The 27,335-nt window shown below is 37.4% G+C and overlaps 2 protein-coding genes across 11 annotated transcripts in view; both read right to left on the bottom strand.

Annotated features, from left to right (window-relative positions):
- LOC131429560 (actin-binding protein WASF3) overlaps window positions 1-14,755 on the bottom strand; it is a 71,201-nt gene extending 56,446 nt beyond the window's left edge. The window contains exons 1-2 of one of the 6 annotated variants that reach the window (XM_058593769.1): window positions 14,578-14,755; window positions 13,051-13,824 (exon numbers count right to left, since the gene is read on the bottom strand). The gene's annotated coding sequence lies outside the window, so the exon portion shown is untranslated. The remainder of the gene's footprint in view (window positions 1-13,050; window positions 13,825-14,577) is intronic. The other 5 variants (XM_058593771.1, XM_058593770.1, XM_058593772.1 and 2 more) reach the window with 5 other exon arrangements.
- A 2,163-nt stretch (window positions 14,756-16,918) lies between these two features.
- LOC131429559 (nicotinate phosphoribosyltransferase) overlaps window positions 16,919-27,335 on the bottom strand; it is a 37,495-nt gene continuing 27,078 nt past the window's right edge. For 2 of the 5 annotated variants that reach the window (XM_058593763.1, XM_058593764.1), the window contains exons 8-11: window positions 24,882-25,445; window positions 19,044-19,309; window positions 18,573-18,982; window positions 16,919-18,506 (exon numbers count right to left, since the gene is read on the bottom strand). In XM_058593763.1, the coding sequence (XP_058449746.1) occupies window positions 18,429-18,506; window positions 18,573-18,982; window positions 19,044-19,309; window positions 24,882-25,445 (1,318 nt within the window). In that variant the 3' untranslated portion in view covers window positions 16,919-18,428. The remainder of the gene's footprint in view (window positions 18,507-18,572; window positions 18,983-19,043; window positions 19,310-24,881; window positions 25,446-27,335) is intronic. The other 3 variants (XM_058593768.1, XM_058593767.1, XM_058593765.1) reach the window with 2 other exon arrangements.

The following is a 27,335-nucleotide window of genomic DNA, read 5'->3' as shown; positions in this document are numbered from 1 at the left end:
CTTAACGAAGTACTCGATAAATTTGAAAAAAAAGAAACAAATTCAAAATTTCCGTTACTAACTAGCAACAAACTATCCACTGTGCTTCGATTTTTTTAGCAATATGAGAACAAATATCAGAACTACATTAACTAATTAGCAGAATAATCCACTGAGCTCTGATTTGTTTTCAAGTTTTTTTAGAAGGGATACTTCATTGATTTAACAAAAACTTAGTTCTTAACTTCATATCAACTTAGCTCATAACTTCATATGAACTTAGCGAAGTACACGAAAAAATAAAATATAATTGAACTACAAATTAAAAACAACCGTAACTAATAAGTAACTAATAAGCAACAAACTATCCACTGGGTTTTGATTTGTTGTCAAGCTTATTTAAGAGCATTGCTTCATTAACTTCTTATGAACTTGGCGAAGTACTAAAAAAATAATAAAAAATGAGCAACAAATTCAAAATTACCGTAACGAATTAGCAACTTATTAACAACAAACTATCCATTGGGTTTCGCCTTATTTCAAGCTTATTTAGGATAAATACTTCATTAACTTCATATGAACTTAGCTAAGTACTTGAAAGAGCGAAAAAAAAAACAAAAAATTCAAAATTACATTAACTAATTAGCAAAATAAAACACTGAGCTCTGGTTTGTTTTCAAATTTTTCTTAGAAGGGATACTTCATTAACTTAATAGTAACTTAGTTCATAACTTCATATGAACTTATCTCATAACTTCATATGAACTTAGTTCATAACTTTATATGAACATAGCGAAGTATTCAAAAAAATAAATAAATGAGTGAAAAATTCAAAATTTGGGTAACTAATGAAAAAATAGCCACAAATTATTCACTGAGTTTCGAGTTGTTCACAAGCTTATTTAAAAAGCAATTGCTTCGTTAACTTTATATGATCTTAGCGAAGTACACGAACCACCGTAATTAATAAGCAACAAATCATCCACTGGGTTTTGATTTGTTGTCAAGCTTATTTAAGAGAAGTGCTTCATTACCTTCATATGAACTTGGCGTAGTACTAAAAAAATATTTAAAAATGAGCAACAAATTCAAAATTATCGTAACTAACTAGCAAGAAACAATTTTTTTTTAAATGAACACATTCAAAATACCGTAACAAATTAGCAACTTATTAGCAACAAACTATTCATTGGGTTTCGATTTGAGCAACAAATTCGAAATTAGCGTAACTACTTAGCAACGAATTCAAAAGTACCGTATCAAATTAGCAACTTATTAACAACAAACTATCCATTGGGATTCGATTTGTTTTCAAGCTTATTTAAGAGAAATACTTCATTAGCTTCATATGAATTTAGCGAAGTACTTATAAAGGAAAAAAAGCAACAAATTTAAAAATACCGTGACAAATTATCAACTTATTAACAACAAACTATCTACTGAGTTTCGATTTGTTGTCAAGCTTATTTAGGAGAAGTACTTCATTAACTTTATATGAACTTAGTCAAGTAGCTACTTAAAATAAATTTAAAAAATGAGTTAACGAAATATCCCTCCTAAACAAGTGGGTGCCGAGTTTGCTTACGGCACACCAAAAAACGCCAACGACAACTATGACGAAATTGTATGAATGGGGTTAGAATTACTGCAGCATCCACCATATTCACCGGATATGGCCTCCAGCGACTACAAGCTGTTTGCAGGTTTCGAAAAATTCTCCAAGGAAGAAGATTCTACTACTACGAGGATGTCATCTTTGAAACAAACTTCGTTTTCGAGGCAAAAGATAAATCCTTCTACAAGAATGGTATTGAATTGCTTCCCTAAGGCGCTTGACTGATTGGATTGTTAATGTATAAAGTTGAGTTTTGCTAAAACAATTATTTTTCTTGGGACTTATTTCTCCATGTATTAAATATTCTATCCTATCCTACTCTGTATGCTGCAAATGAAAGTATCACTTTTCGTTGGAACAGTCATGCAATACAAGTTTGATACCGTACTGAAACATTAGATGCAAATGCAGATTTCTCGAATTAGAAAATATTTATTGGTTTTCAATTGCTATCCAAGTACATACTATTGACGAGAATTTGATAAGTTCTGGACGCCTGCTTCTGCTTGCTTCTGAACGTCTTCCGATTGCTGCTTGTGCTAGCATAAATCCAGTGGCACCAACACATCAAATCATCAATTCTTCATCACTTCTGGTGAAGACAAAATCACAGACATATGACTTTCATTCATATTTATAAACATTATTCACCGTTCCGATCATTTCGATTACCTTACGGTACTAAACAGTTTTATTACCGAACACTAGCTTCGCTTGAATTTCCACCATGGACCCCTGTCCAGTGATGACACATAATGACACAAGTGTACACGGATCATCATTAGAAGCCGCACCTCTCGAGCGTCAACAGCAGTGAAGGCAACACAAACGATGTTGGTAGTCCCTACTGTGTCAAACCACGTTTCCGCTCTCAATGAAATTGAGGCCTCGCTTATTTTTAGCATCAATGATAGCAATCTCTAGGTCCCGATAAGATTGGCGAATATTATCGGGGTTCGCAACTCCAACGTGCCATGATTCAACGCGTTTGCCCGCCCGTCTTACGTCAGATTGTACGGGTATCGAGTTTCCGAATGCATTAGCGTAATTTAAAATTCTATTTCCCTCGAAAACTCCTCCATCCCAATCCCCCTCCCAGCCCCACATGATGATCCGCTGAGATCAGAAACCAGGCGGAACACATATCCCTTCGGGGAGTAACTTCGAATGATTGCATTCATCGTCCATGCATAAGTTCAAACTTCTGTTGCTTCCCCTAATGTCGTCATCTCATTGTTAGTGTAAGCGCGCAGAGAAACAGCCTATTAGATAGAGAAACCGACATAGTGATAGCATGCCGGGTATAATTTCCACTTTTGTTCGGCGCAGATGAGTGGTGGTTGACGGGATCAGTAGTGGGTGGCACAGAAGACAATTATACACCCATTCCTTCTCGGCAAAAGACGCTCACACTCACTCGAATTTCGAGTCAATGGATGGGATTTCTTTCTTCTGTGCATTGGAATTATTATCTTTTCAAAACAATTCTGTTTAGCCACAAGGGCGACTTCCGAGGTCTAATCCTCCGTCCGTTTTGTTTTGCGTTTATCCGAGGGACAAAACTTGTCGATGACATTTAGAGGTTAACTTTTCCTGGCGTGTGTTTGTTTTGTTTTTTTTTCATGCGCATCCGACGAAGAAGCGGTAGAAGACCTTTCACCGGCGGAAGTAGAATATCGATTTCTGGCTGCCCTTTTACGAGCGACTTGTGCAACCATTTTCTACTCGAGGAAGATGTGCACACATCGGTTTCTAGGCCAACTTTTGCTAGCACCGTCAAACAGGAATATGTTGTTCAGCTCTCGATTGACAACATAGTTTGTTAAAAACCAGCTTATTATTTGAATATTTCACAGATTTTTGAACTGCGCAAATTGAAGTTGGAGTTTGCCATCGACCCAATAAAAGGACATTACTCTCTTCTGGAGGTACACAGGATAAGGATAGCAAACTGTGAGAATAGTACGACATTCTGACATATTCAGTTCACGGTAGAACCTTGCGGGCAGAATTGTGCACCGGTTTTTTGCGAAAATTCGTTGTCACAGCGAAAATTTTCAGAGCTAAAACTGGAACAAGTGGCGCAGAAATTGAGCAGAGATTCCTGAATGATGTTGTTCCTAAAGCTATGTCCATTTAGAATCCGGAATAAAATAATCTTCTGTATCGCGGTAACGAATTGTATGGTTCATATATAAAAACAAAAGTAATTCACTGTACTTTAAGGAAACAATATCAATACAAATCATTTATCTTCGTTTCGAATGAAAGTTCGGATTTTTTAACTTGATTCCTCTCATCAAATGCTGCACACCTCCGAAGTCAACTTCTTCGGCACATTTGATCAACATTTCGGTCATCGGAGTCCCGAGCTGTTTTTCCACTTTGTTTAAGATTCTGATTCATTACTGCCCAAAATCTCTCGATGGGCCGGATCTGCGGGGAACCAATGAATGACTCCCCAGCGGTAGTGGCAACTCGCCAAATCTAGCCAAAACATCACGGGCCCTTTATGGGCTTTAATGAAAGGTAGTACGCAGTTTTTGAGGTATTCTTCCTTGTACAGCTTTGAGTCCATCGTTTTATTCGTCACGAACACTTTGGTCTTTGCTCCGCGCAGCTGCATATCCCTTGCCAAATCATCACTTTTTTTGGAAAAATTTGTCCATAAAAGCAAACCTAAACATTGTAGAATTTTTAGCCAGGAAGCTGCCCGAAATCCATTTTGACATAAGTTTCATCGTCGATGACCAGGCCGTCCTTGGTACTTCGTCAAAATTTGCTGGTACAATTTCCGAGTTCGAGTTTTGGTGACGAAACTTTGCTTCTACGTTTTGTTTGGTTGCTTGCTGGCTCGATAAGAAAGATATCTTACTCACTAATGAATTCTTCGAACGGAAACTTAACTCTGTCGTCATCACCCACCTCTCCATATTTCTTTAATGGAATCTTCGCCACTAATCTTTAACAATACATCAGAATCAACCTATTACAACTACAATAAAGGTAACTTCGAGGCGATGAATAGGTTTCTGTTTTCACTTGATTGGTGTTCGCTATTATCGGACAACGACTGCAACATCGCTGCCACAGTTTGGACGAATATTGTACTTCATGCAATTTACCAGTTTGTTCCAAAGAAAACGTGTCGTCAACAAATTTATCCTCCCTGGTCAAACTCACTTCTAAAACGCTATAAACGTGAAAAAGGTCTACCTTAAAAAACTTACAAAGCATTCTTCTCTTCAACTAAGATCACATTATGTGTTTGTTAACAACCGTTATAAACGATTTTACTATAACTACCAACGCAACATCCAGAATAATCTTAAAGATAATCCCAAACAGTTTTGGAACTATGTCAACGATCAGAGGAATGAATCGGGATTACCAACTCATACGTTTTTTTGGTGAACTGGATGCTTCGACCCCTTCTGGTGATTGTGACCTATTCCGCAGCTACTTTAGCAGTGTTTTCTCCAAAGAAACTTTGTCTACGCAGGATATTCTCTTAGCCACCAAAAATGTTTCACTGCGTTCATCGTTTGGTCCTCATCCTAAGATTACGACTGCTGATGTTGACAATGCATTTTTGAAACTGAAATCATCATTAAGTTCCGGCCCTGATGGTATTCCGTCATTAGTGTTGAAAAAATGCTGCAGAAGTCTTCTTGTACCTTAGACAAAACTGTTCAACCTATCTCTACAGCTTGGATTTTTTCCCGATTCTTGGAAAAACTCTTACGTTTTCCCGTTTATAAGAAAGGCGATAAATTCTTTATTTTAAACTATCGAGGAATTGCTACATTATGTTCAGTTTCAAAACTATTTGAAATAATAATCCTGCACTTCACAACTCACAACTGCTCCAGTTACATATCTGATACTCAACACGGTTTCATGCCTAAACGGTCTACGTCTACAAATCTTGTTCTATATACATCATATATCATTCGATCTATGCAAGCGCAACATCAAGTTGATGCCATCTATACAGATTTCACTGCTGCATTCGACAAGATTAACCATCAAATTGCAATTGCAAAGCTCGACAGGCTTGGATTTAGCGGCCCCTTTCTCAATTGGATGGAATCATATCTGACTGGTCGTAGTATGACCGACTACGTTACTACATCATTCATCGTGAGCTCTGGCGTTCCTCAGGGAAGCCATCTAGGACCATTCTTCATTTCTAAATGATCTGAATTTCGCATTGCAATGTATCAAGCTATCATTCGCCGACGATTTCAAGCTGTTTCATCTCATCAAAGATCTGAAAGACTCAAATTTCTTGCAGTCACAGCTGGATGTATTTTCCAACTGGTGCAACGTCAACAGAATGGTTCTGAACGCCACTAAATGTTCCGTTATCTCCTTTTGCGGTTTAATCCCTTTCTCAGAATTCCTCGTGCTAGCACTAACTATGGCTTTAATGAATTGTTTTCGAGTATGTGTCGCGTATTCAATACTTGCTCTGATGAATTTGATTTAAATTTATCTCGTAACACCATTAAAACCCGTTATCTCCAAATCTTTTCCCCCTAGTTTCATTTAGATAATTAGACGATATCAATAGTTGTTAGTTAGCTTTGTAGTTTAAATAAGAGTAATTTAAGATTTCGTTATATATCATTTGGACAAATGTTATCTGTTGATACAAAGATGAGGTTTTATGCCTGCTGGAGAAGGAGAACAAAAATCTCAGCTCCAGCGGGCTTTTCCCTTGCTCCTAAAAAATAAAAAATAAAATAAATAAAAATGCGAGGAGCAGCGTATTTTTGTGCGATTTTATTATCTGATAGTCCAGGGTTTGCTCTGACGGTTCTCAACACCTTCTAGTTCAGCTTGCGGTCATACGACGCTTACCGTGAGGCACTCGATCCAAGCTCTTTCGCACCCTGAAACGTTTGAACACATCATACACGGTTGCTTTGGCGATTTTCAACGTTTTTGCTATTTTTATTGCGAACCACGTTGGATTATCAAAGTAGGTGAACAAAATTTTTTCTCTCCTCTCGGCTTCCATCTGGAATAACTTTTGACTCATTGCACAAAACACCGTGAAAAACTTTGATTCCAGTTGCGGCACTAGTGGTCAAAATCTATAATAAGGAACTCATTTCATCTTGCTCTCAGTGATGAGCCGAAATCTTCTAAGGATTTTAACACGGTGTCTTAAGAAATTATTTTACTAAACCTCGTATTCCTGAAACCGAAAGTCGGATCTGAATAAAAATCGGAAACTTTCTATCTCAAGACCTTTCATTTGAGTCTATGTTTAGGAATATCGGCATCTGTCATAACTTCAATTCGAATAGTATACCAGGTGTGCGGTGAAACTTCATTTCAATCGAATATGATTAGATGAAAATAAAATTAATGGTCATTGACTGTCAGCATATCCCTTCGAATTTTGTTGCCATACTGCAATGAAGCTTCCAGAATTCATCTTCAATTAAATAACCGTACCTAGTCACTTGAAGCTTTGCTTGCTCAGTTTCAAGTGTCAAATAGTCTACCTGCTTCATTGGGCCGTATGAATAAAATGTAGTAAAGTCTGTTGTTTGCAGTATCTTCTCAAAAACAAAGTCCACAGAGTATAACGCGGTTTGGTATGAATAAAACACAAGTTCGAACATGTAGTTAATGCTACTTCCGAATTTAAGCATTTACTGCATACCGTATCGACACAGAGCCGGAAAAGCTGGCATAAGCATGCACAAAGCAAGAAACGTATTTACATCTGCAAAAATGCCACTTTTTTAAATGTCTGTACTTCACTTTATCAGCAAACACACGAGTAGCAACCTCTTGAGCTACCTACCGAAATCTTGTAGTAAATACTACAGTTTGTAGCATGTTTTGACAGGAACGTGATCCACACGTAGCATTTACTACCGAAATTCAAGCATGCTACGTTTTATTCATACGGCCCATTGTCTTCACTGTTGGTAGTGAGCAAGTTCGAATGAATAGGCATGGGCATCAACTTGATAACCAAAACTCTCTCCGGCCAGAATTATAAATAGAGGGTGGCGGTTTTTATTTGAGTTTTCTATTATCACCATCTAGTTTGAATCGATATTTTTCGACTGTTTGAAATGCATTGAGATGTGTTCCAAAATATTAAAAATGAGAACTGAAAGAGGAAACAATGAATTTGTTTATTTTGTAATTGATATGTTATCATGACTGGTTTACCCTCCATCCATTATCTTGAACCAATTCGAATGTTTACATGAATGTCATTTGAAGGCTGCTCTCTCATTCAATTGCAGTGGCGTCTCGTGACAAAATTGACTAGTTGTGCACTGCTTATATGGTATGATAGCAGATATAACAGTTCGTTGTAAGTGAAAACTAAAAATTGAGGAATGGAGATTCGCTTGTGTTTTTCAATACAATGAGATAACTGAGATAACTTTCAATACAATGAGATATATTTTCGGATAGAATTTTTTATTAAGTAAACAAATCTCAGAGCCGAACTGAGTAATTCTTTCTTCTTGAATCTGTGCAGTAACTCATGTGCCCAAACTCAAGACACTAACACAGCGACAACAGATACTTGAAATTTTATGTCTTATGTATATGAGATGCGTGTAAATACACCCAATTTTGGTGCGATCCAACCCGCTTTCATCGAATAAATAAGGATTCCAAAACAATAATTGAATTTGGATAGGGTTGGGGACGCAGTTCATTCCTTCAATTTGACCGGTTGTGCAGTGCACTAGGTGCACATGAGGACGAGACGCCACTGTTCAATTGTAAGCGATATTTCATTTCAAGAGATCAACTGACGGTGGTGGTTAAACTGAGCTTCGATTAGAAGAGAAACCAATGAAGAACTGAATGCTACCCGTTCTGTACGTCAGCGAAGGTTTTGTGTTAGAATATGAAGTTTACTGCAGTAGAGTGATCGTCAATGTCACATTCGGATTCAATTGAATTGAATGAAGTTTTTTTACAGCACTGGTGCTAATTATTAATGTGGCATTTTTTGAAAGAAAATACATGTTGATTGCAAGTAATAGGTTCAAGATACTTTTCTGAACGTAGTTACATTCGAAAGCTAAGCAATTTTTTTTCATCTCACGAATACCACGTCGAAACAACTGTTCATCTTTTAAAGCGATCCAATCGTGAAGAAATTTTTCCATATTCACGTTCGTAATTCAGCATGTGCTTGAGACAATAATTAAAACAAATGTTAGTGTAAAAGGGCCGAGTCTGGAGATCATTTCATTTTTCATCATACATTTCCATCTCTACTTAGAAATGATGTATTTGACAGCTTTAGCTATTTAGCTATCTACAACGCCCCGTAGATCTGCAAAATGACTTTGTCGTTTCTTGAATTCTGGTCGTTTTTCGAGCAATACTTGATTCAATTTCGTCATTTATTTATAGTTTGCACTGATTAGAAAAACTCTTATTAGAAGACACCTTTTTGGTCTCACCAAATGGACAGCAGGTTTTATAGTAGACGTCGATGGTTGGTTATGACGACCCATGACTTTCGGCTCTTGGGATTGTCAAAATAAATCCATTTCTCATCTTCCATCACGATCCGGTGCAGAAAACCCTTTGTGTTTCGAAGAAAACCGTTTCTTTAGCAGATGTTATTATTTTGTATTAAACGAAATAATGTCAAAAAGTGGTCCTAGATTAAATTTTCTTCTCCCCATTGCCTTTACTCGATCTAATTTCCACTATCTTCTGAATGTTTACTGGTAACGGATTGTCAACAGTTTATTTTTTCATGCTTCGATACAGCACGCATTCTATTTCTATCGAAACTACTTTCTTTTCATAAACTTTCCTCTTGTGATCTTTTCTATTCTTTATCCCTTTTCCTTTCATGTACAGATATATCGACTTTCAGAAATGGAACCAACTTCAAAAAACTAGACTAATTTTTGGAATATAATTATACTTTGCACCAAATTGTACTATTGCTTCATGTTTTATTTTTCCTATCACAATCAACGCAACATAAATGTCAGTTGAGGTGCTTTTAATGTGCCAGCAATCTGAACAGTTTGTTTAATTCCGCTAACGAAAAATTTCGCTTACCATTTTTTACTTTTCCTGGCGTCTATCATTCTGCTCATGAGCAACCCACTTTCCCACCTTCTGAATCTTCTCATGACGTGTCTATAATCGAAAACAGCTTGGTGACTAAAACTTAATCTTTCCGGCATCATAATCATTAATCAACCCGCCAATGCACTACACTTGGCAAGAATTTTGGCATGTTTGCTTCACTAAATGTATATGACACTAACTTGCAATTGATGAAACAACAATGGACGTTGAACTTGATGTTACAGCATAAAAATAATGCAATAGTTTCGACGATGAACCGATCCCTGTTTGCATGTACATCTTTTGAAAAACACCCCGCAATATTAACTGGTACACCTGGTATGACACTCGACCCTTTGATCCGCATTTCAGAAGTCGACTTTCACAGTAATTTCAAAGCCTTTCGTTATGAGAAAAGTTCTATTAAAATTTTTGTATTCGTTCGTTAATTTCGATCATTCCTGTGACAATGTTACTCGATTTTGGGATCATATATAAATTCACTCAGTTCCTCCAACCGAAAATGTCACAAATCTTCAAATAACCAGGGGAACCTGCCGCTTGAGCCAATTAGTTCTGATTAACCGACTATCATGAACTTAGAACAAAAGCATCGAATCGAACCCAGGTTATACAGGGTTGCCTGAAAGTATCGACTATCCCATCATGCTATTCACTCGAAATCTTCGTTGCTGGTCTCAGAACTATACTAGAATATATATCTTTTTAGGTGAAGACCAAACAAACTCACTTTGGTTAAGTCGGTTTTCGGTACCGGACGTGTGCAAAGTACTTTAAAATGGGAATTTCATCCATTTAACATTTGGTTTATGATAAGTGGGGCATAACTGCACCACTGGGTGGATTGAAACAGTTATCTGGACTTTTTCTAAATTGTAGTTACTTCAGTAAAAGGTTTCCTCGGGATCTTGAATCGTATGTTCGAGTCCCGACTTGGAAGGATTCTTAGTGTCAATAGTTTCGTAGTACTAGCCATGCCAGGAATCCGCACGCTAAGAATCGGCTGCGGAGTCTGTTGAAAAGGAATGGTCAAATTCCACAAAAGGAAAGTTATGTCGATACTTTGCTTTTGGATCTTGAATTTACTCCGACTGCTGAATGCCTATGAAAAGAAGATATTTTGAACATTCCTTTAATTCACATAAAAAACGAAGGTTCCATTCAACATTTTGTGCAACGAGTTATAAGAAAAGCTTGTCGATATTACCGTGATAATATAAAGCTAACGTAAACAAGATGAGACTGTGATATGCAGATAAGATATTTCCTAATGTTGGACCCTTCGGTATAAGCGTTCGGCAGCGATTGAAACAAGTGGTAGTCGGGTGGTGCCAAGTTTGGACCATAAAATGGGTGTCCCGGATTACCCAAATAGTTTTCGATCGTAGCCACAACGAACGACCAAACGTTGTGGTGATGAAAAATTACGATCTCATTGCTTTTGACGTAGAACTCCGTCATTATTTATTATACTAACCTAGGTGAGATCTCACTCATTTCAAACATCGAGAGCGTTAAAAAATTATTCCACGTTTGATTTCCCAATAGTTTTTTCCTTCTTGTTGCCAATATAACGTTTTTTGAGTGAATTGTGGTCAAATATTTAAAAAAAAACTAGGTCTAAACGCAACACAAAAAATCAACCGAATTGGTTTCATATAAAGTATGTTTCAACAAACAACAGATTACGGCCGATTGCACAGCATTTTCATTCAACGGGGGGATCATCAGATGCTTCAAATTCGGATGCATGTGAATCATACAACAATTGGTTTGGTCCATTTATTTGAAACCCAATCTCAAATCAAATTGATCTTTTCGTCTATGCAGAATAAATTGTTTGTCACACAGAAGGCTGGTGCAAACTTCCATCCAAATTGGAGTATATGAAGTATGATGAACTATTCATTTTTTTTTTATTCAATGAAGCAATTCCAGAAAAGAGTTACCACGTTGCTGAAATAGTTCTATTTAAGGAGAAACACGAGTACCTTATGGCTCAATGCATAGGACGATGGTCTTACAAGCCAGTTGTCGTATGTTCGCGCCCAGACCTGGAACGATTCCTAGTAACAGTAGGATCGTAGCACCATTTCTCTGTACTGTGAAGTTTGTTGAAAACGAAGGTCAAATTCAACAAAAGGAATGTGTAATACCCAAGGCTTTGCGTTTGATGGAGATATAATTGAGCCGAAGCCGTTTCGTTAAGCAAGTACTTCATGCCCGTTAAGTTTTCTAATAAATAACTGTGAATCACAATAGTCTTTTCAAATTAACATTGTTTGTAGTATATTTTTCCCTAAGAGGTATGAAGGAATCGAACATTTATTTTTTGTTGAAAGGTGCTTTTCAATTAGAGTTCAAAAGCACTGTTGTTTTTCCCTATCAAATAGATCAACAGTTTTGTATGGTATATTGATACAAACTTGCGAAACATGTCCGCATCGGTTATTATTAGAAATACACCGAATTGCTTGATTCGGATTGCTTTTCAGATATTGTTTTACTAGTTTATCACCAGTTTCGTTGGCATATCCCTGGACTGTCGAAGGTGTGCAGGCTCGAGTCTTACCTACGTTTGTGCAAATCTTGCAGCTTGCAAGCATATATCTATTCCAATTTGTCCGTAGTGAAGTTTTTATATATACTAGTCTATTAAATATCTGTGGCGCACTAGCAACAAACAGACGATCTTGCATATGTTGATAAAATTCCTTAAAAACGTTCGGTTTCAAGTGTTTTCATAATACCACACAGGAACCGGTCAAATATGTTTCAACTAATAAATTTTCTTTCCTGTGACTTATTAAATGTACGTTCATGTCTGCTTAGCGATTTAAATTGAACTGCTAGTAGTACAATTGAAGCTTCTATGCCACGAGTCGAAAACGGAAAGCACATTTGAAACCATTTGAATAACGTGCACATTTGGAGAAAGAATTGAACCAACTATGTAATATACAACTTGAAACATTTTAAACAAACTTAAACTTTTAACATTTATCAAGTGACAGCTCTTGTTCTTTATGGTTTTCCATTGACATTTTAGACAATTTATGACGGTTACGATACCAGCAAAAAACTGGTATGTAACGAATACGTGATTCAAACGAGTAAAGCCTCGTCTATTCATAGCATTGGTACCTATTATCCCAAACTTCCTACTGTGTACTAGAACGACACCGCATTCCACAGAACTACGGTGCGACCGTAGGAGTGAAGTTTGCTTCCAGAATTCTAAATTAACCTCTTGGCGAACGTATGTTGCGTTCACACATTATATGTCACCGCCACACAACATACTGTTCGACCTACTGTTGTATTACTTCGCTATTATTACTCACTTGAATGTTATTCCCGTTTGTCGATTGGCTATGGATGACGGAATATCACACAGTCTCGCCTGCCTTGAAGAATGATATCAGCCAAGGTTTGCTTCTTTGCCTTACAACTTGGTAGACACCGTCTGCTAGGGTTTCACACTTTTCTTCCGTTGCTAGCTGGGCGATTCCTCGAGTATATCCAAATTGCACAGATCACTTATTATTTGCCACAATTTTACCTATGCCGTTTGGTTGCCTAAACAACCATTTTTCCGCAATGAAAACACACAATTTATTTTGATTGCTTAGCTCAGCAATTCTCACTGCACCCCTTTCACTCCATCAACGCGCTAGCCATTGAATCAATCTACATACAAAATAGCTGGTGCAGTACTCCACTACCGAACTGTGTGCGCTTCAGCGGAGAAAACACATCAAATCCTTGCTGAAAACTTTAATGCAGATTTTCACTAGACTTTCTCCACTTTTTTCGCACAATTTCCACCTCTGTAGCACGAGAAAAATGCTGCTTACAACTCACCTGGAGTGTATCGGACGTGCGACAAGATCAGAGGAGCTGTCACTTTTGCTTCGTGGACGTCTTCTTCTCGACGGTGTGTACGTGCATAAAACACACCTACACTGCCACACGGTCCTAGTACTGACTGCAAGTGAGCGTGATGCTTCGGACCGATTTGAAAAACATGAAAACATACACCTCACCAATACGGAAGCAAAACCGTGATGACAAATCAACACCCTCCGGAGAATTTATAAAACAGTGTACACAGTGGGCTAGAAAAATATAATTGAATAACATCGCCTGCACATGCTGCCTAATTTACTGGCTTTGTATCAAAACGGATCAGAGTAATTAGTGGCAGCAAATCAAAAGAGAAAGGATTCAATATTGATAAGATCACATGATGTTAATTTATGAGCCTAAATGACAGTATTGTCTTCGAATTAAACCGCAAGTTGCTTTCTTATCGCCATCGAATTGCTTAAAAAACTTAATAAATAATATAAGAGAGACGTAATTCACGTAATCCAGACAATTCGAAAAGTTAAACGAGCATTAATATCAGCATTAATTCGATAACTTTTTACTTAGGATTTAAGAGCAAGTGATCTAATTTATCTATGAAATAATTTTGCGATTTGACATACAGACCTATTCTTAACTGTTCAATTTGTTGTGTAGAACTATCTAAATTAATGATATTGTGGTAATTATTAGTACCTGCTTTTATTGAGCCTTAGTTTCAAACATAAAGTTGTTCACGGTGAAATTCTACTTATATAGATACAGTACACAAAGAACATCTATTGTTTAGTAATATCGCAAATTTCTTCCAGATTCATGCATCTTTATAGTTTATTATCCTAAAACTCATTCCAGCCCACTGTGCGACACGGTACCATTATCCGGCGAGATCCCTTTTCGCCTGCTATTGCATGTTGGGGTGCGGTATTCTCAAATCTATTTTCCTGTCAATATACTGCCCCGTACGCACGACGATAAAACCTTTCACTAACTGCAATTACCTATGAAATACGGTGATTTGAATAATCCACTCGCACCGAGTTCGGTTCAACAGCACTGAACTATGAATCCAGACAAAAATTAATAACACTTGCAGAGGCAACGGACCTCCACTCGAACGTACAACTTTTCAACTCGAGAGTCGAGCGTGACTTGTCCGACGGCGGCTGTCTGCGGGATGACTTTCCTGAGCAGCCTTGTTGAACAAAGAGGCGAAATTCATCGCGAGACGGCACTCACACTAATGTGGACAAAAGAAGCAGACTGATCGTGTGAGCGAGTGAAAGAGAGAAATTGTGCAAAACAGTGTAGAAGAAATGAACTCTTCCAAACGTCTGATATGAAACGTTTCACTAAATGACGTATTAGGGAGTTTTGGGTTTTATGGTCACTCGAGCAAAATCTCGATAAACGATAGAAACGATGTCCCAACTGAATATGACAAATTCTCTTCGTTTTTCTCCCCTCTAGGTTGTCTCAAAATATTCATGTATTTTCAATAATATTTCAATAACAGATTGATATATGGTGGTGAAAGCAAATATAAATAAAACTGATTTGAAACAAAAAGCGTACAACTAATGTTTTGACAAAACCGATACACGATTCATATCTCTGGATACGCAAGGTCCGGATTAGAAATACCGTGAGTATGGTGTATATCAATAAATGTAGTTTTCAATTCTTGATGATTAAAAACCCAGTTTCAGTGATCTATCTCAATTAAAAATGAAATCAAAAATGACCAGCTACTTCCCGCATAGCGTTTTGGCTACCTGGGCAGCCATGGCCACCGGACGGCTACCAAAATTGGTTCAGTGACGGTTGTCAAATCCAATTTGACAAAACAAAGTCGCCTGTATCTAAGTTAGTCGAGCGTTTTTATCTTTTCACCTTCACTGAAAATGTCAAAGATTTCGATGTGGAAAAATCCTGGTGGATACGGTTGTATCGTTTGAGTTTTATATCTGGCAGCGGTGAGGCAGTCGGTCACCATAATGTCTGCCAGTCATATTTTTCCAGCTGGCAGCGTTTAGTCAGCCATCTGGCAGCCATGCGTATGCGGGTTTCTTGCCTATTGTAAATCTGGCCAGAATTTTTAAATAATAAAAAATATCTATAGCGGCCCTTACACGATCATTAAAAGTATCATTACTAAAAAGTAATGCCATTTTAATGAAGGGCCGCTTATGAAAACGACGCCTTTTCATTATTTCCATATGCAAAGTTGCCAGTTTTATCGAAAATTCATGAAAGCACACTGACAGTGTACCTTGACAGTGTACCGCATAACTTTAAACGTGTCCTCGGAAATTCATAAGATTTTTCCGTATTATAATTTGTATTTGGTTTTAGTCATTGTTTTATATTGAAGAATCCAGCCAACTCTTCTGCCATTGCTGTCCTGCTCAAATGGCGAACTTTAAACTAAACAATGGATTTTCAGATTTTGCTTGAAGATTAGAAAGAAAAAACTGCTGGTTTTTTTAATATATTTTTTCATGAATCGAATTTTTAACATAAAAAATATGTAAAAAACTTGATCATTATGGACTCAATCATTTTTCGTAGTCTATTTGCTCATGTTTTACCACCTAAATCAAATCTGTATGTATTTGCTAAATGTATAGGGTATGTCAAAAGAATAACGAATACGCTGTCTCGTGATGACCACGCTGATTGAATTCTTCAATTATGCTTTCTGACAGTTCTGGAACACATGTGTGATATGTTTATTCCATTCTGAATACCGAAGAAAAAGATCTTCCACACACCACTTCCATATCGATGGAAAGAATCTCATATTTTTTCGAATAAATCGGTCGCTAGCGGAAGTAGGAAGATCATGCACACGCACACGCACTTCTGTAGCCTTATCTTCAATCAAATACATCATATTACCAAGATATCCAACTCTCACACTTCATGAAAAAATCACAAGCGACATGCTTTTTTACGCAGATTGCGCCCTCAGGTGAGTCCGCATCGAATGTTGTACGTTGTATGGTGAGAGAAATAGCAGCATGCGCACACATACAATCGGCATAATATGTTCAATGAAATGCCGTGCGACGGCTTAGCTGAACTGAAGCAGATCCTGTCAATTTAGAGAGAAATCAATCTTCGGTTCAGCTACGCCATCGCACGGCATGACAATGAACATATCATGGCAATTGTATCGGTGCGCAGTTTGATGCGATGTGAAATTGAGCTTCGCAAAATGTTTTCAACCTATCGTAGGGGAGAGAAAGTTCTCATTGTTTGAATCTTGATTCGCATACGTCATAATAGTGGACTTCAAGGAGATTTCTTTTCGTATTTTATTAATTGAAACGACATTGATTTAACGCATTTCACGAATAAATTCCATTTAGCTATTAAATAGAGTTTTCAATGTTTAAAGTTTTGATCTGAATTTGATTTCTTCTGTGTGTTGAGTGGGTAGTATTTTATTGTACTCATTATAAGTGACTATGGGTATTTCATAATATCGATTCCTGCTATAAGACAACCGTATTTCCATTTTTGTTCAAAAACCGGTATCGGCATTAAAAGGGTCTTTTCAAGAGCCAAGACCTTCAAAAAGAGCTACGTGCTACTGGTTTATATTTGTGCTAAATGTTCATAAGTTTGTATGTCTATTAACTGTTGGGTAACTGTGTTTTAAAAGGGTCTACTGTGGTAGATGTTTCACTTCAGAAGGATTGCATTTACTACTGTTCGGTATTAGTGGTTCTTATATATCCCATAAGATATGCGACGCTTCCATTTCTGACTGATTGTGGTTAGTTTGGGTAGTAAATTGTTTTAGTTTTGTAGGTTCCCAATAGAAACCAATTATTTTCATGTATTTTAAAAATTTGGTATCCAATGAAAGCTTATTTTTGAGAACCAGAATGGAATATTCTGGAAATTGGTTTGCACGTAAATAGATTATTTTCGTTGATTTACTATGGCTATGTTTCGGTTTGAAATTCGTGTGGAGTTTGAAGGCACGATACTTTGAGATTTACATTTAGATTAAAGTAGTGTTCATCGTATTTATGTTTGTATGTGTGTTATTTCCTTTACGTTGTTGAATAAATATATGCAGAAATAAATGTGTTTTAAAACCTATAATACACCATAAACAGTAATATCAAGAGTAACAAAACTACGTGTTCTAGGACGATCCTACAATTTGAAACAGTTGTACTAAGGTTCGACATTCAATCAAATGTCTACAAAACAGTATTCAGCATACTTTGGAATGCTCTAAGTCTGATTTTTTTTTCTAAAAATAAGCTTCCATTTGCAACCAACTTCTTGTTACTGTTCATTCAACCACTTATGAAATTATAGCAAAACTCTTTTCAATCACTAAAATCCAATTCTCAATGGCTTACCACAATATCGTAAAAGCTCTAAGAACATGTTTCAATGTGAGATACTTGTTTAAAAATTCATCAATAAATACCGCTTGGAGAACAAAATGTTCGGTTCCTAGTTAGACTTAGGTTTTCTACGAATTTGCACCTACTATTCTACATGCAGATTTCAAGTTATAAAACACAGTTGGGTTCGGCAACGCAAACTGAAATGTCATTATTTCCACAAATTTTCATCGCAAAATGTTCGTATATTTCTTTCTACTTGAACCGGAAATAAGTTATTTGTTTCTGCGCTAAACTTTTGAATGCAATTACTAACATTTTCCAACAACTTTGCACAATCTTTGTTCAGCACTTTTTTTTCTCAGTGATGTATAGAGTTTCAAAATGCATAACACTTTGAGTGCCATGCATAACAAATTGGTTGGTTCAAAACAGGTTGAGCCAACGACACAAACAGTACGATAGATGTATTAAACTTATCATGCCAGTTCACCGATAGGTGCATTCTGCAACCAGAGATCGTGAATAAAGTTATACAGGTTATCGCTGACTGCAACCTAAAAAACGACAAAATTGATCATTTCCTACTATAGATATTATGTAATGAACAAATTAATCATTACCTTATAGGGTGTCGGGTTCAACGTACGTTTGTGATCCTGGCGGAGCGTACGGAGTGAGTTTTGGACTCTTTCGCGAACTTCGACCAACGACGGCATTGCTTGGGTCACCCGACCGTCAGCCCAGTAAACCTGGTATAGCGTTTCTACCCGAGCAGGACTGACGTAAGCTCGTTTAGATTCCTCGAACGGATGCCGGCAAAGCACTTTTTGGCCTACCTCCGGTGGACTTTCGTCCACCCGTTGGAGCAGGTCAATGAGAGCATGACCGTCAGCGCCGTACAAACGGAATGCATTCTTGTTTCCCGGCATAGTCACTTTGGCCACATCCTGGCTGAGTTTGATTCGAGGCTGGTTGTTGATTTCGACCATTTTATACACGCACCCCAGAGCCGGTTGTCGCTGGCAGGTTACTGTAAATGACATGGTAAAAGATTTTCATGGCGCGGGAGAACCCTACTATACTGCACCTACCCAAATGTGTTCCGATACCGAAACAATCGATCTTGTGTCCTTGCTCGTTCAAGCTGAGAATCGTCTCCTCGTTAATGTCATTCGATGCTACAATAGTCAGCTTACTGAACCAGGTCAGCTTGAAGCATTCGGCTATCCGTTCGAAGGTTTCGCGTGACAAACAGCTGAGGTACGCTAGATCTCCAGAATCGATGCGGATTCCTATTGCCCGGTATCCCTGGTCATTGAGCGCCAATGCAACAGCACAAAAATTAAGCAGACCACTCCTGTGAGAGACGAACAGGTGCAGGGAAAATAAAACTGAAATTAAATATTTGCTCGCATGTCGATAAAGTAGATTCGGAAACGTCGCGCGATCAAAATATTCAACACTCAGCTGCAAACACATGTTAGATTGAAAAATAACAGGCAGTGATGATTCCGGATGAATTCTATGAACTATTCTAGAACGACCACACTACAAATTTGAGACTGTGGAAAGAATCGATTGCGCATGCGGTACTGGCGAAGCGATTTGACTGCATTTGAAAATGAATCAAAGTGCTTATAAAACTGTTTAGTTCAAAAACTTTATGCAGAAAGCCAAATAAATTGCTTGAAAGACGAAAAACCAGCGTGGATTTGAAAAAAAGTCTTATGTATACATTACTGGAATTCAACTCTGAAATTTACTAATAGATCTAATCTAAAATCTTACTAATAGATTATTTTCATAGCTTTTATGCGAAGTCTGCTCAGTCAGGAATAACTACATTTCGAAGCGGAGCTTGATCTTCTGTTTCTACAGATTTCGCCGAGTAAAGGATAATCACATGGCTAGGTGCTACGATTCTACTAACACTAAAATCCTTTCCAGGTCAGGACTCGGACAAGCGACCTCCGACTTGGTCATAATTAATACTCTTATACTAAAACCGGAGTCGACTACTAAGTTCTGAGAAGTCGATGTAAGTTCCAATTTCGACCCTTCTAAAAGTCTTTGTCGAGGAAACGAAAAGTTTCCGGAATTTATTCATAAAATTAAAAATACAAGATTATTCATCAAAATCGATATTGTCCATAACACTAAGCCAGTGCTTGATCCAATCCTTGAAACATTCTGTGATTTTTCCATAATCTCATATCGGATGCTGAAACGCGAGCGGTTTCTTGAGTCTCGTTTTTAGCTAAATGTTCACGGATAACGATGGCATTGTGTGTTATCGTGGTGCAAGATCCACGAGTTGTTTGCCTACTAGTCTGCACTCTTAGTAAAAATCAAATTAACGTTTGACGTAAACTCTAGCATGCCGTAATTTCTTCAGTGATGACACAATATTACATCTACTAACACGTAAATATAAATTTTGCGACTGTATCGCTGTAAGCTTCAGCTTAATTAACTGTGAAGTTAATGATATGACTTATCTTTATGTTATGTTATCATGTTATGAATTGCGAAATTGAGTGAATCGTGACGCTCCTTTAATGTGGATCTATTAATATGTAAACTTTCCCAAAAGTCGTTTTCGCTTGAGAAAACTGAAACTGACCCACACTCTTAGAAAAAATTAAATTTACGCTTGACATAAGTTTGAGCATGCCATAATTTCTTCGGGGATGACACAATATTACATATACTAACATGTTAAAATAAGTTTAGTGTTCGTATCGATGTAAGTTTCAACAAAATTAATCGTGGAGTTAATGATATTACTTATTTTTACATGCTTTGAATTGTGAATGTAAATAAATCGCGACGCTCCTATTATGTGCATTTATTAAGATGTACATTTTTCTAAGTGTGCAGGGTAGTTTCATCAAACAAACACCTTCACGAAACTGTGTTGGGTTCGAACTTAATAACGGGGGTTTGAGCAAACCTAATATAAAAATCAGGTTCGAAACTGACTCGATTTTCAGTTCAACAACGTTGAAACTAGGCTCGAAACTAGCATCAAACAAATGGTTTAACAGCAGTTAGAGTGGAAACTGGGATAGGTTTGGCATTAAGCGAAAACGACATAAGTGTGTGATCTTTTTCGGCGAATTACTTCACGCAAATGTCTCATCACACTCAAATAATACTCCTTGTTGACGGTCTGCCCTTGTGGAAGGGATTCATGATACACAACACCCTTGTAGCCAATGAAAACTGTGAGTAACGCCTTCTTTTTTCAACTGAAAACGACGTGGACTCACGACCACTTCAGAAACGTTCGTGCCACTGATGAACGACTGTTTTCTTCAGAATATCGTTTCCGAAACACTTTTCTGACATTTGCATTGTCATCGCACAATTGAAACAGTTTTTAACGCAAAATTTAATGCAAACTTGTTGTTGCAAATTTTATTCCATTCTGAAAATTGTACAAAATCTAGGACACAAACTGAAAATTATCAATAACAGATGTGGACACCTATTAAAAATTAACCAGAGCGCCACATGGTGATGATTCCGGGAACTTTTTGATCAAGGTAGTATAATACCGACATAGTGCTTTCGATTTTTTTTCTGTTTGACGTAGGACTACGTCTTTCTTTACTATACTCATCCGGGTGTCATTTCGCAAATTTCACACAACCAGAGCGTTACGAAATTCCTCCAGATTTAATTACCTAATATTTTCTGTCGTTCGTTTATTTGCTAAATTCGTACTAATCACAAGTATAATATTACAAGATTCATTGAACACCGTCTTCAATCAACTTAATGGTGAAATGAAGCCTTTCTCATAAGCGTATATGTTACTGTAGCATTCTTCGAAATACTTTTCCTCGATTCTTGAGTGAAAACACGAAAGTTTGTTCAAGCATCAACTTACAAAACATACAAATTAAAATATTTTAGAAACCAGTTTCAGTCCTTTGCTGTTTTTATAAGTCGAGTCATACGTGGATTTACGTCAATTGTAAATTCCATAATTTTTTGCTGTGTAGGTTATAATAGAATCAGTTGTAAGAAAAATAAGTTCAGTGAGAGGACAATTTGCGGAATTGATTCGTGCGTTTTGTCTCACGAGAGGTAAATTTTTCATGAATATTCTGTCGATTTTCGCATTCTAGGAAAATGCCTTAAATGTTGTTTAATACCAAATAAATTTCATAGATCGATTCTTCAGAAACCAACATATCAATCCCACATCACTGTTTAAGATATTTTCTTCCAGTGAAATAAGAAAATCGGAAGATCGATATTTTTAATAACAATTCGTTGGACTTCACGTTTCTTTTTTTGATGACATATTTTTCGTTATAGAATCTGACCTGAGTTTGGTCTCGGTAGCTAAAAATAAAACCAAAATTCATTAGAGACACAGTTTAATAGAATTTTAGAGTAAACTGCTGATCAGGCATAAATCTCAGATGGAAGAGAGTCCATCAACTGCTTCGGAAAGTTGCCGCATTTTCGAGTATTTAGATAAAGAAGAGCTCTAGAGTTTTGTGTATCAGTGTGAATTCACCTCGTGAGACGACAACAAATTAGCAAATTACATTTTACGTGTAGATATTTGAAACCGATAATATATAGTTAGTACCGTAGCAGTGATCGAAATATTCATTTTGCATTGCGCAAAAGATGTTATTTTATTCTAAATTCATGTCAAAACAATCACCTTCATTCTTGTTTACGGCTGTATTGACCATATGACAAACGACGAACGACGAATATTGTGTATTCGAACATCATTCGTACGAACGAAAAATCCCATTCTCTTTTAAAGACCAATAGACGAAATTCAGTGGTTTAGATTCGCAATTTAATGTTGCGAATCAACCAAGTCTTCATATTTATTACATTGATTTCACTGTAATAAATATGTAGACTATCGAAACCATGACAAAATTGCAAGAAAAATGCAACATATTTTTCGCAGATATTATTGACTGGGCTGCTTTTCTTTAATTTTAAACGAAGTTTAATTTTAAAATTTGGTTTTTTACTTTGAACGAAGTTCAATTTCAAACTTGTATGTTGTAGTATTTTTTAAAATATTTAATAAAGGTTCGATATTGCCTGTTCCCTTTATCTTAATTTATAGAAGAGTGCGGCGTCTCACCACTTTTTATCCTATAGTAGAATGTTTTTGAATGGTTGTTTCTGTTGATTGGGATAAGTTTTTGTTTTTTCGAATTGTCCCAACTCTAGTTCTAACGGTACGCAGATTTAAGACAATTTTTTATCAGCAATTAAAAACAAAGCCTTGATATTACATTCCTGTAGTGGAATTTGACCATCTGTTTCAACAGACTTCGCAGCCGATTAAGAGTGCACAGAGCCATTGCATGGCTGGTGCTACGATCCTACTGACACGACGAATCCTTCCAGGTCGGGGCTCGAACATACGACAACTGGTTTGTAAGACCAGTGCTCTATGCATTCAACCGCGAACCCGGGATATCAGCAATTCACTTACCACACATTCTTCAATTTGCTTTTACTCAGACATTCTAATTATGAATGAAGTTGTTGAAACATTTGGAAAATTTTGCATTTATAGAAAAGCACCTGTTAAATTGCTTTTACCAAGCGGGTTATGGTTAATTTTTATGTCATATAAAAGATTTACGAGATAATACGCTAGTGTGTCCCTCGTTAAATCACAGTTATTAGAACGATAATCGAATATAATAACATAAACATGAGTGTAGATGATTTTACAAAATAAACGTAAGCAGCTAACAAAAAACCACACCATCTCAAGCCATGCAGTGCTCTCTCGGACACAGTGTTTGAAGGTCACTAAATGGAAAAAGTATACCACGATTTAGTTACTGTTACTGTTACTGTTATCAATGTACCATCAACTGAATTTACTGGGTTTCCCTGGTACAGATAAGCTACGGATGCACATTTGAACTTTGTTTTCCACACTTCAAATTTTACCAGGAATACGTTTTATCAACACTATCGGGATGGTTAGGCAACTACATTAAACTAAACTGAAACGACTTGAAATGATAGTGAGTAACCCAACGCAAAATTTTACCAGAAAAGATTTCGGCACGTTTTAGAATCCACACAAAAAGTACGCTCAGGGAGAATCTAGTTTGTTGGATATTGGGGGAAGCCGGTAAAAATTCAGAGCTTGAAAAAAAACCCTTCAGCCAATTCGTAGATGTTCAACGATTGAATCTCACTGAGAAATAGTTGGTTATTATTAGTTAGATTATTGGTTAGTGATCAAAAATTTGGTTGAGATTAAGAACAATGAAGTAGATATGCGAGCTTTATGAGCCAAACAAGGGAATTGTTTGAAAAATTGTGATAATTCTTAGACTAAAAATGGATCAGTGTGTGTGTGATACATGTCGAGGCCAATGGATGGCATTTACGCATTTGAAGTATTTTCGATGCTGTGGTGAGATACTTGGTCTGACCTAGAGTGCTCCTAGCCATCAGAGCTGGTGGAATTGTAGGTGTTGAATGCTGTCTGAGTTGAAGGAACCTGGAGTGTGAAACAGGGTCTACATAATGCAGGCATGATTCGTGTTTTGCTGTGAGTGTGTACCACATGTATCCGGGACTAAAAACATGCATCGCATTGCTCAAAATGGAACAAAAACCCGACGGGCAATGATGAAACTGAAAACCTGAAGTTGTTAAAACTATATTTAGACGATTAGTTTAATCAATTGCAACAAACGTAAGTAGGATGAGTTTTAATGAAAACCCGACACGCGAAACCTAAACGTTGGAACATTGTCGAAAGTTTTGCGGTACACTTTTGAGATTCGTGGTTTCACGGGACGGGTTGATGGGGCTCAAAAAACGGAACAATTCGGTTCTTTTATTTTCAGCGCAAGAAGAAGGAGTTAATCTAGCAACTAACGGCTCTTGGAATTGTTTTGCTTTACCTGAAGCACTTCCCAACAGCCTTTAGATGACCGATGACGCAGGATTTCATGTCTCGCGCGTTGGCCTCACACTTCGCACATCTTGGCCGCAACGTCATATTATCTTCTCCAGTTTCATCGTCGTTTTCGATAGCCGGTCCACTTTCGTTGACATCGCCTCCGTTGACAATAATATCGACTGGGGCACAACCAGTTTCGGGTGCACTGGGCGAGCTTTCACCGCCACCATCACCCCCTTTTGGATCGGGATCGAAATTGTTCGCTTTTTCTTCATCCTGCTGGGGAATTCCGTTCTCAAGGGAATCGACAGCACGCGTCACGCTACCACAACAATAATAACAATTACTACCATCGATCCGACTACCGTCTCTCTGCTCTCCCTCTTTCGCTTCGATTTGCTCTGCGTTCACTTCCAGGGTGTTACCGTCGGGGATGTCCGGGACGTCATCAGTCCGTCGGTATGTGTCTTGGTCATCGGTCATGGACCCAAACAAATCCCAATTGGACGCATTCAGGAAACAACTGGAATCTCCAAGGAGCGTACTTTTTGTGTCATTCTGTTCGCTACGAGGGGGTTTAGTTAATAGGACAGGGACAGACAATTTCGAGAAAGTCGGTACAGTGGCGAAAACGTTTGGTACTAATCGAGCGATGTGGATGTGTTTGATCGGTTTCGCAAAATTTCTTTGGATGCATTATTCGATACGTTAGTGTTTGTTACATAAAAAGTTCAGAATTCAGAGAACTCGAGCATTGATCAATTTTAAGAATGCTTTCAAAAGGGTCGCTTAAGTGCCACATAGGCCAGAATTTACTGTCATGACGATAGCTGTGAAAGTTAGGCGTGGACTATAGGATACTTATTGATTCATCGAAATAAATTGATTTTTGCTTTAATCAAAAGACATTACATTGGCCAATTGATGCGAATTCCAAATGAAGAAGAAATAACATTAGCAAATAGACCAACCAAATCATTTTTGATTATAATTTACCAATAAATTTCTAACTCCAACCTAAAAAAATTATTTTTCCACACATCCATGCAGCGCGATGTGCGTGGAGTACCGGATCACCTACGTTCGATGAAAATCCCAAAAATATTTTCAAGTAAGTTCAGGCATATTGAATCTGAGAAAATGTTTTACACGGACGGATAACTGATTGAAGAGAATACTGGGTTTGGTATGTTCAACAATAATGTTTCGGTTTCATTTAGGCTTCAAGAACCTGCATATGTTTATATAGCATAGTCAGCAGCAGTACATTATAGCTTGAGTGTAATCGTCACATTTTCTCCAAACCTCTTCACACATAGTCTGAGTGCAATTGAAGCCAATCGCTCAAGCATGACTGGAAAGAAAGAACCGTTTTTCTTGGGCAAAATAAAACAGTGCCTGAACAACATATTGAATAATAGTTATCAAATCACTATAGTCTGGATCCCGGCTCATTGCTCCATTCCAAACAATGAAAGAGCCGATATTTTAGCCAAACGTGGTGCCATTGAGAGTGAAATTTATGAGCGACCAATTGCTTTCAACGAATTCTATAGTGCATCTCGTCAAAGAACACTTGACAGCTGTCAAGTTTCCTGGGATAGAGATGATTTAGGTCGATGAATGTACTCAATTATTCCTAAAATATCGACAAAGGCATGGTTCAGGGGGTTGCTTTCAACGAATTCTATAGTGCATCTAGTCAAAGAACACTTGACAGCTGTCAAGTTTCCTGGGATAGAGATGATTTAGGTCGGTGGATGTACTCAATTATTCCTAAAATATCGTCAAAGGCATGGTTCAGGGGGATCAGTGTCATTTCGCCGAAAGCCGTTCACCGAAAGTCATTTGGCCGAAAGGGTCATTCCGCCGAATGACATTTCGTTGAATGGGCCACTTCGCCGAATGTCATTTCGCCGATTCCTGCAATTGTCTTAATATTATAATTGGAATTGATTTAAAATAAACACAAATGAATGATAATACGTTAACGCCCGTTTTGTACTTGTACTTGTACTTCTTAAATAAATATTGATTCTTGTACTCTTGAATAAAGATTGATTCATGAACTTCAGAGCGGAGTTCCCAAGGAAACTTGTTGACTATTAGTCACTAAGCATCAAAGCAATTGCATAGGCGTATCTACCAGGCAAATGTATGGGATATTTTCCGTTTACTAAGGCTGTGCCACATCAGTTATACAGTAGGCATAATAGCACAAAAAATAATATTATATTATATGTATTCGAAATTACTCTTTCGGTGAAATGTACCTTTCGGCGAAACGACTTTTGGCGAAATGGCGTTCGGCGAAACGACTTTCGGCGAAATGGGTTTCAGCGAAGTGACCCGTTCCCAGTTCAGGGAATTGGATGTGAGTAGGGACTTCATTCGTGTGATGTCCAGATTCATGCCCAATCACTACACGTTAGATGCACATCTCCTTCGAATTGGA

The sequence above is a fragment of the Malaya genurostris genome, chromosome 2 (genome assembly GCF_030247185.1).
Source record: "Malaya genurostris strain Urasoe2022 chromosome 2, Malgen_1.1, whole genome shotgun sequence".
In the NCBI taxonomy this organism is placed as follows: domain Eukaryota; kingdom Metazoa; phylum Arthropoda; class Insecta; order Diptera; family Culicidae; genus Malaya; species Malaya genurostris.
Note: the sequence above shows the minus strand (reverse complement) of the source record. Positions and strands in the feature narration are given on the sequence as shown.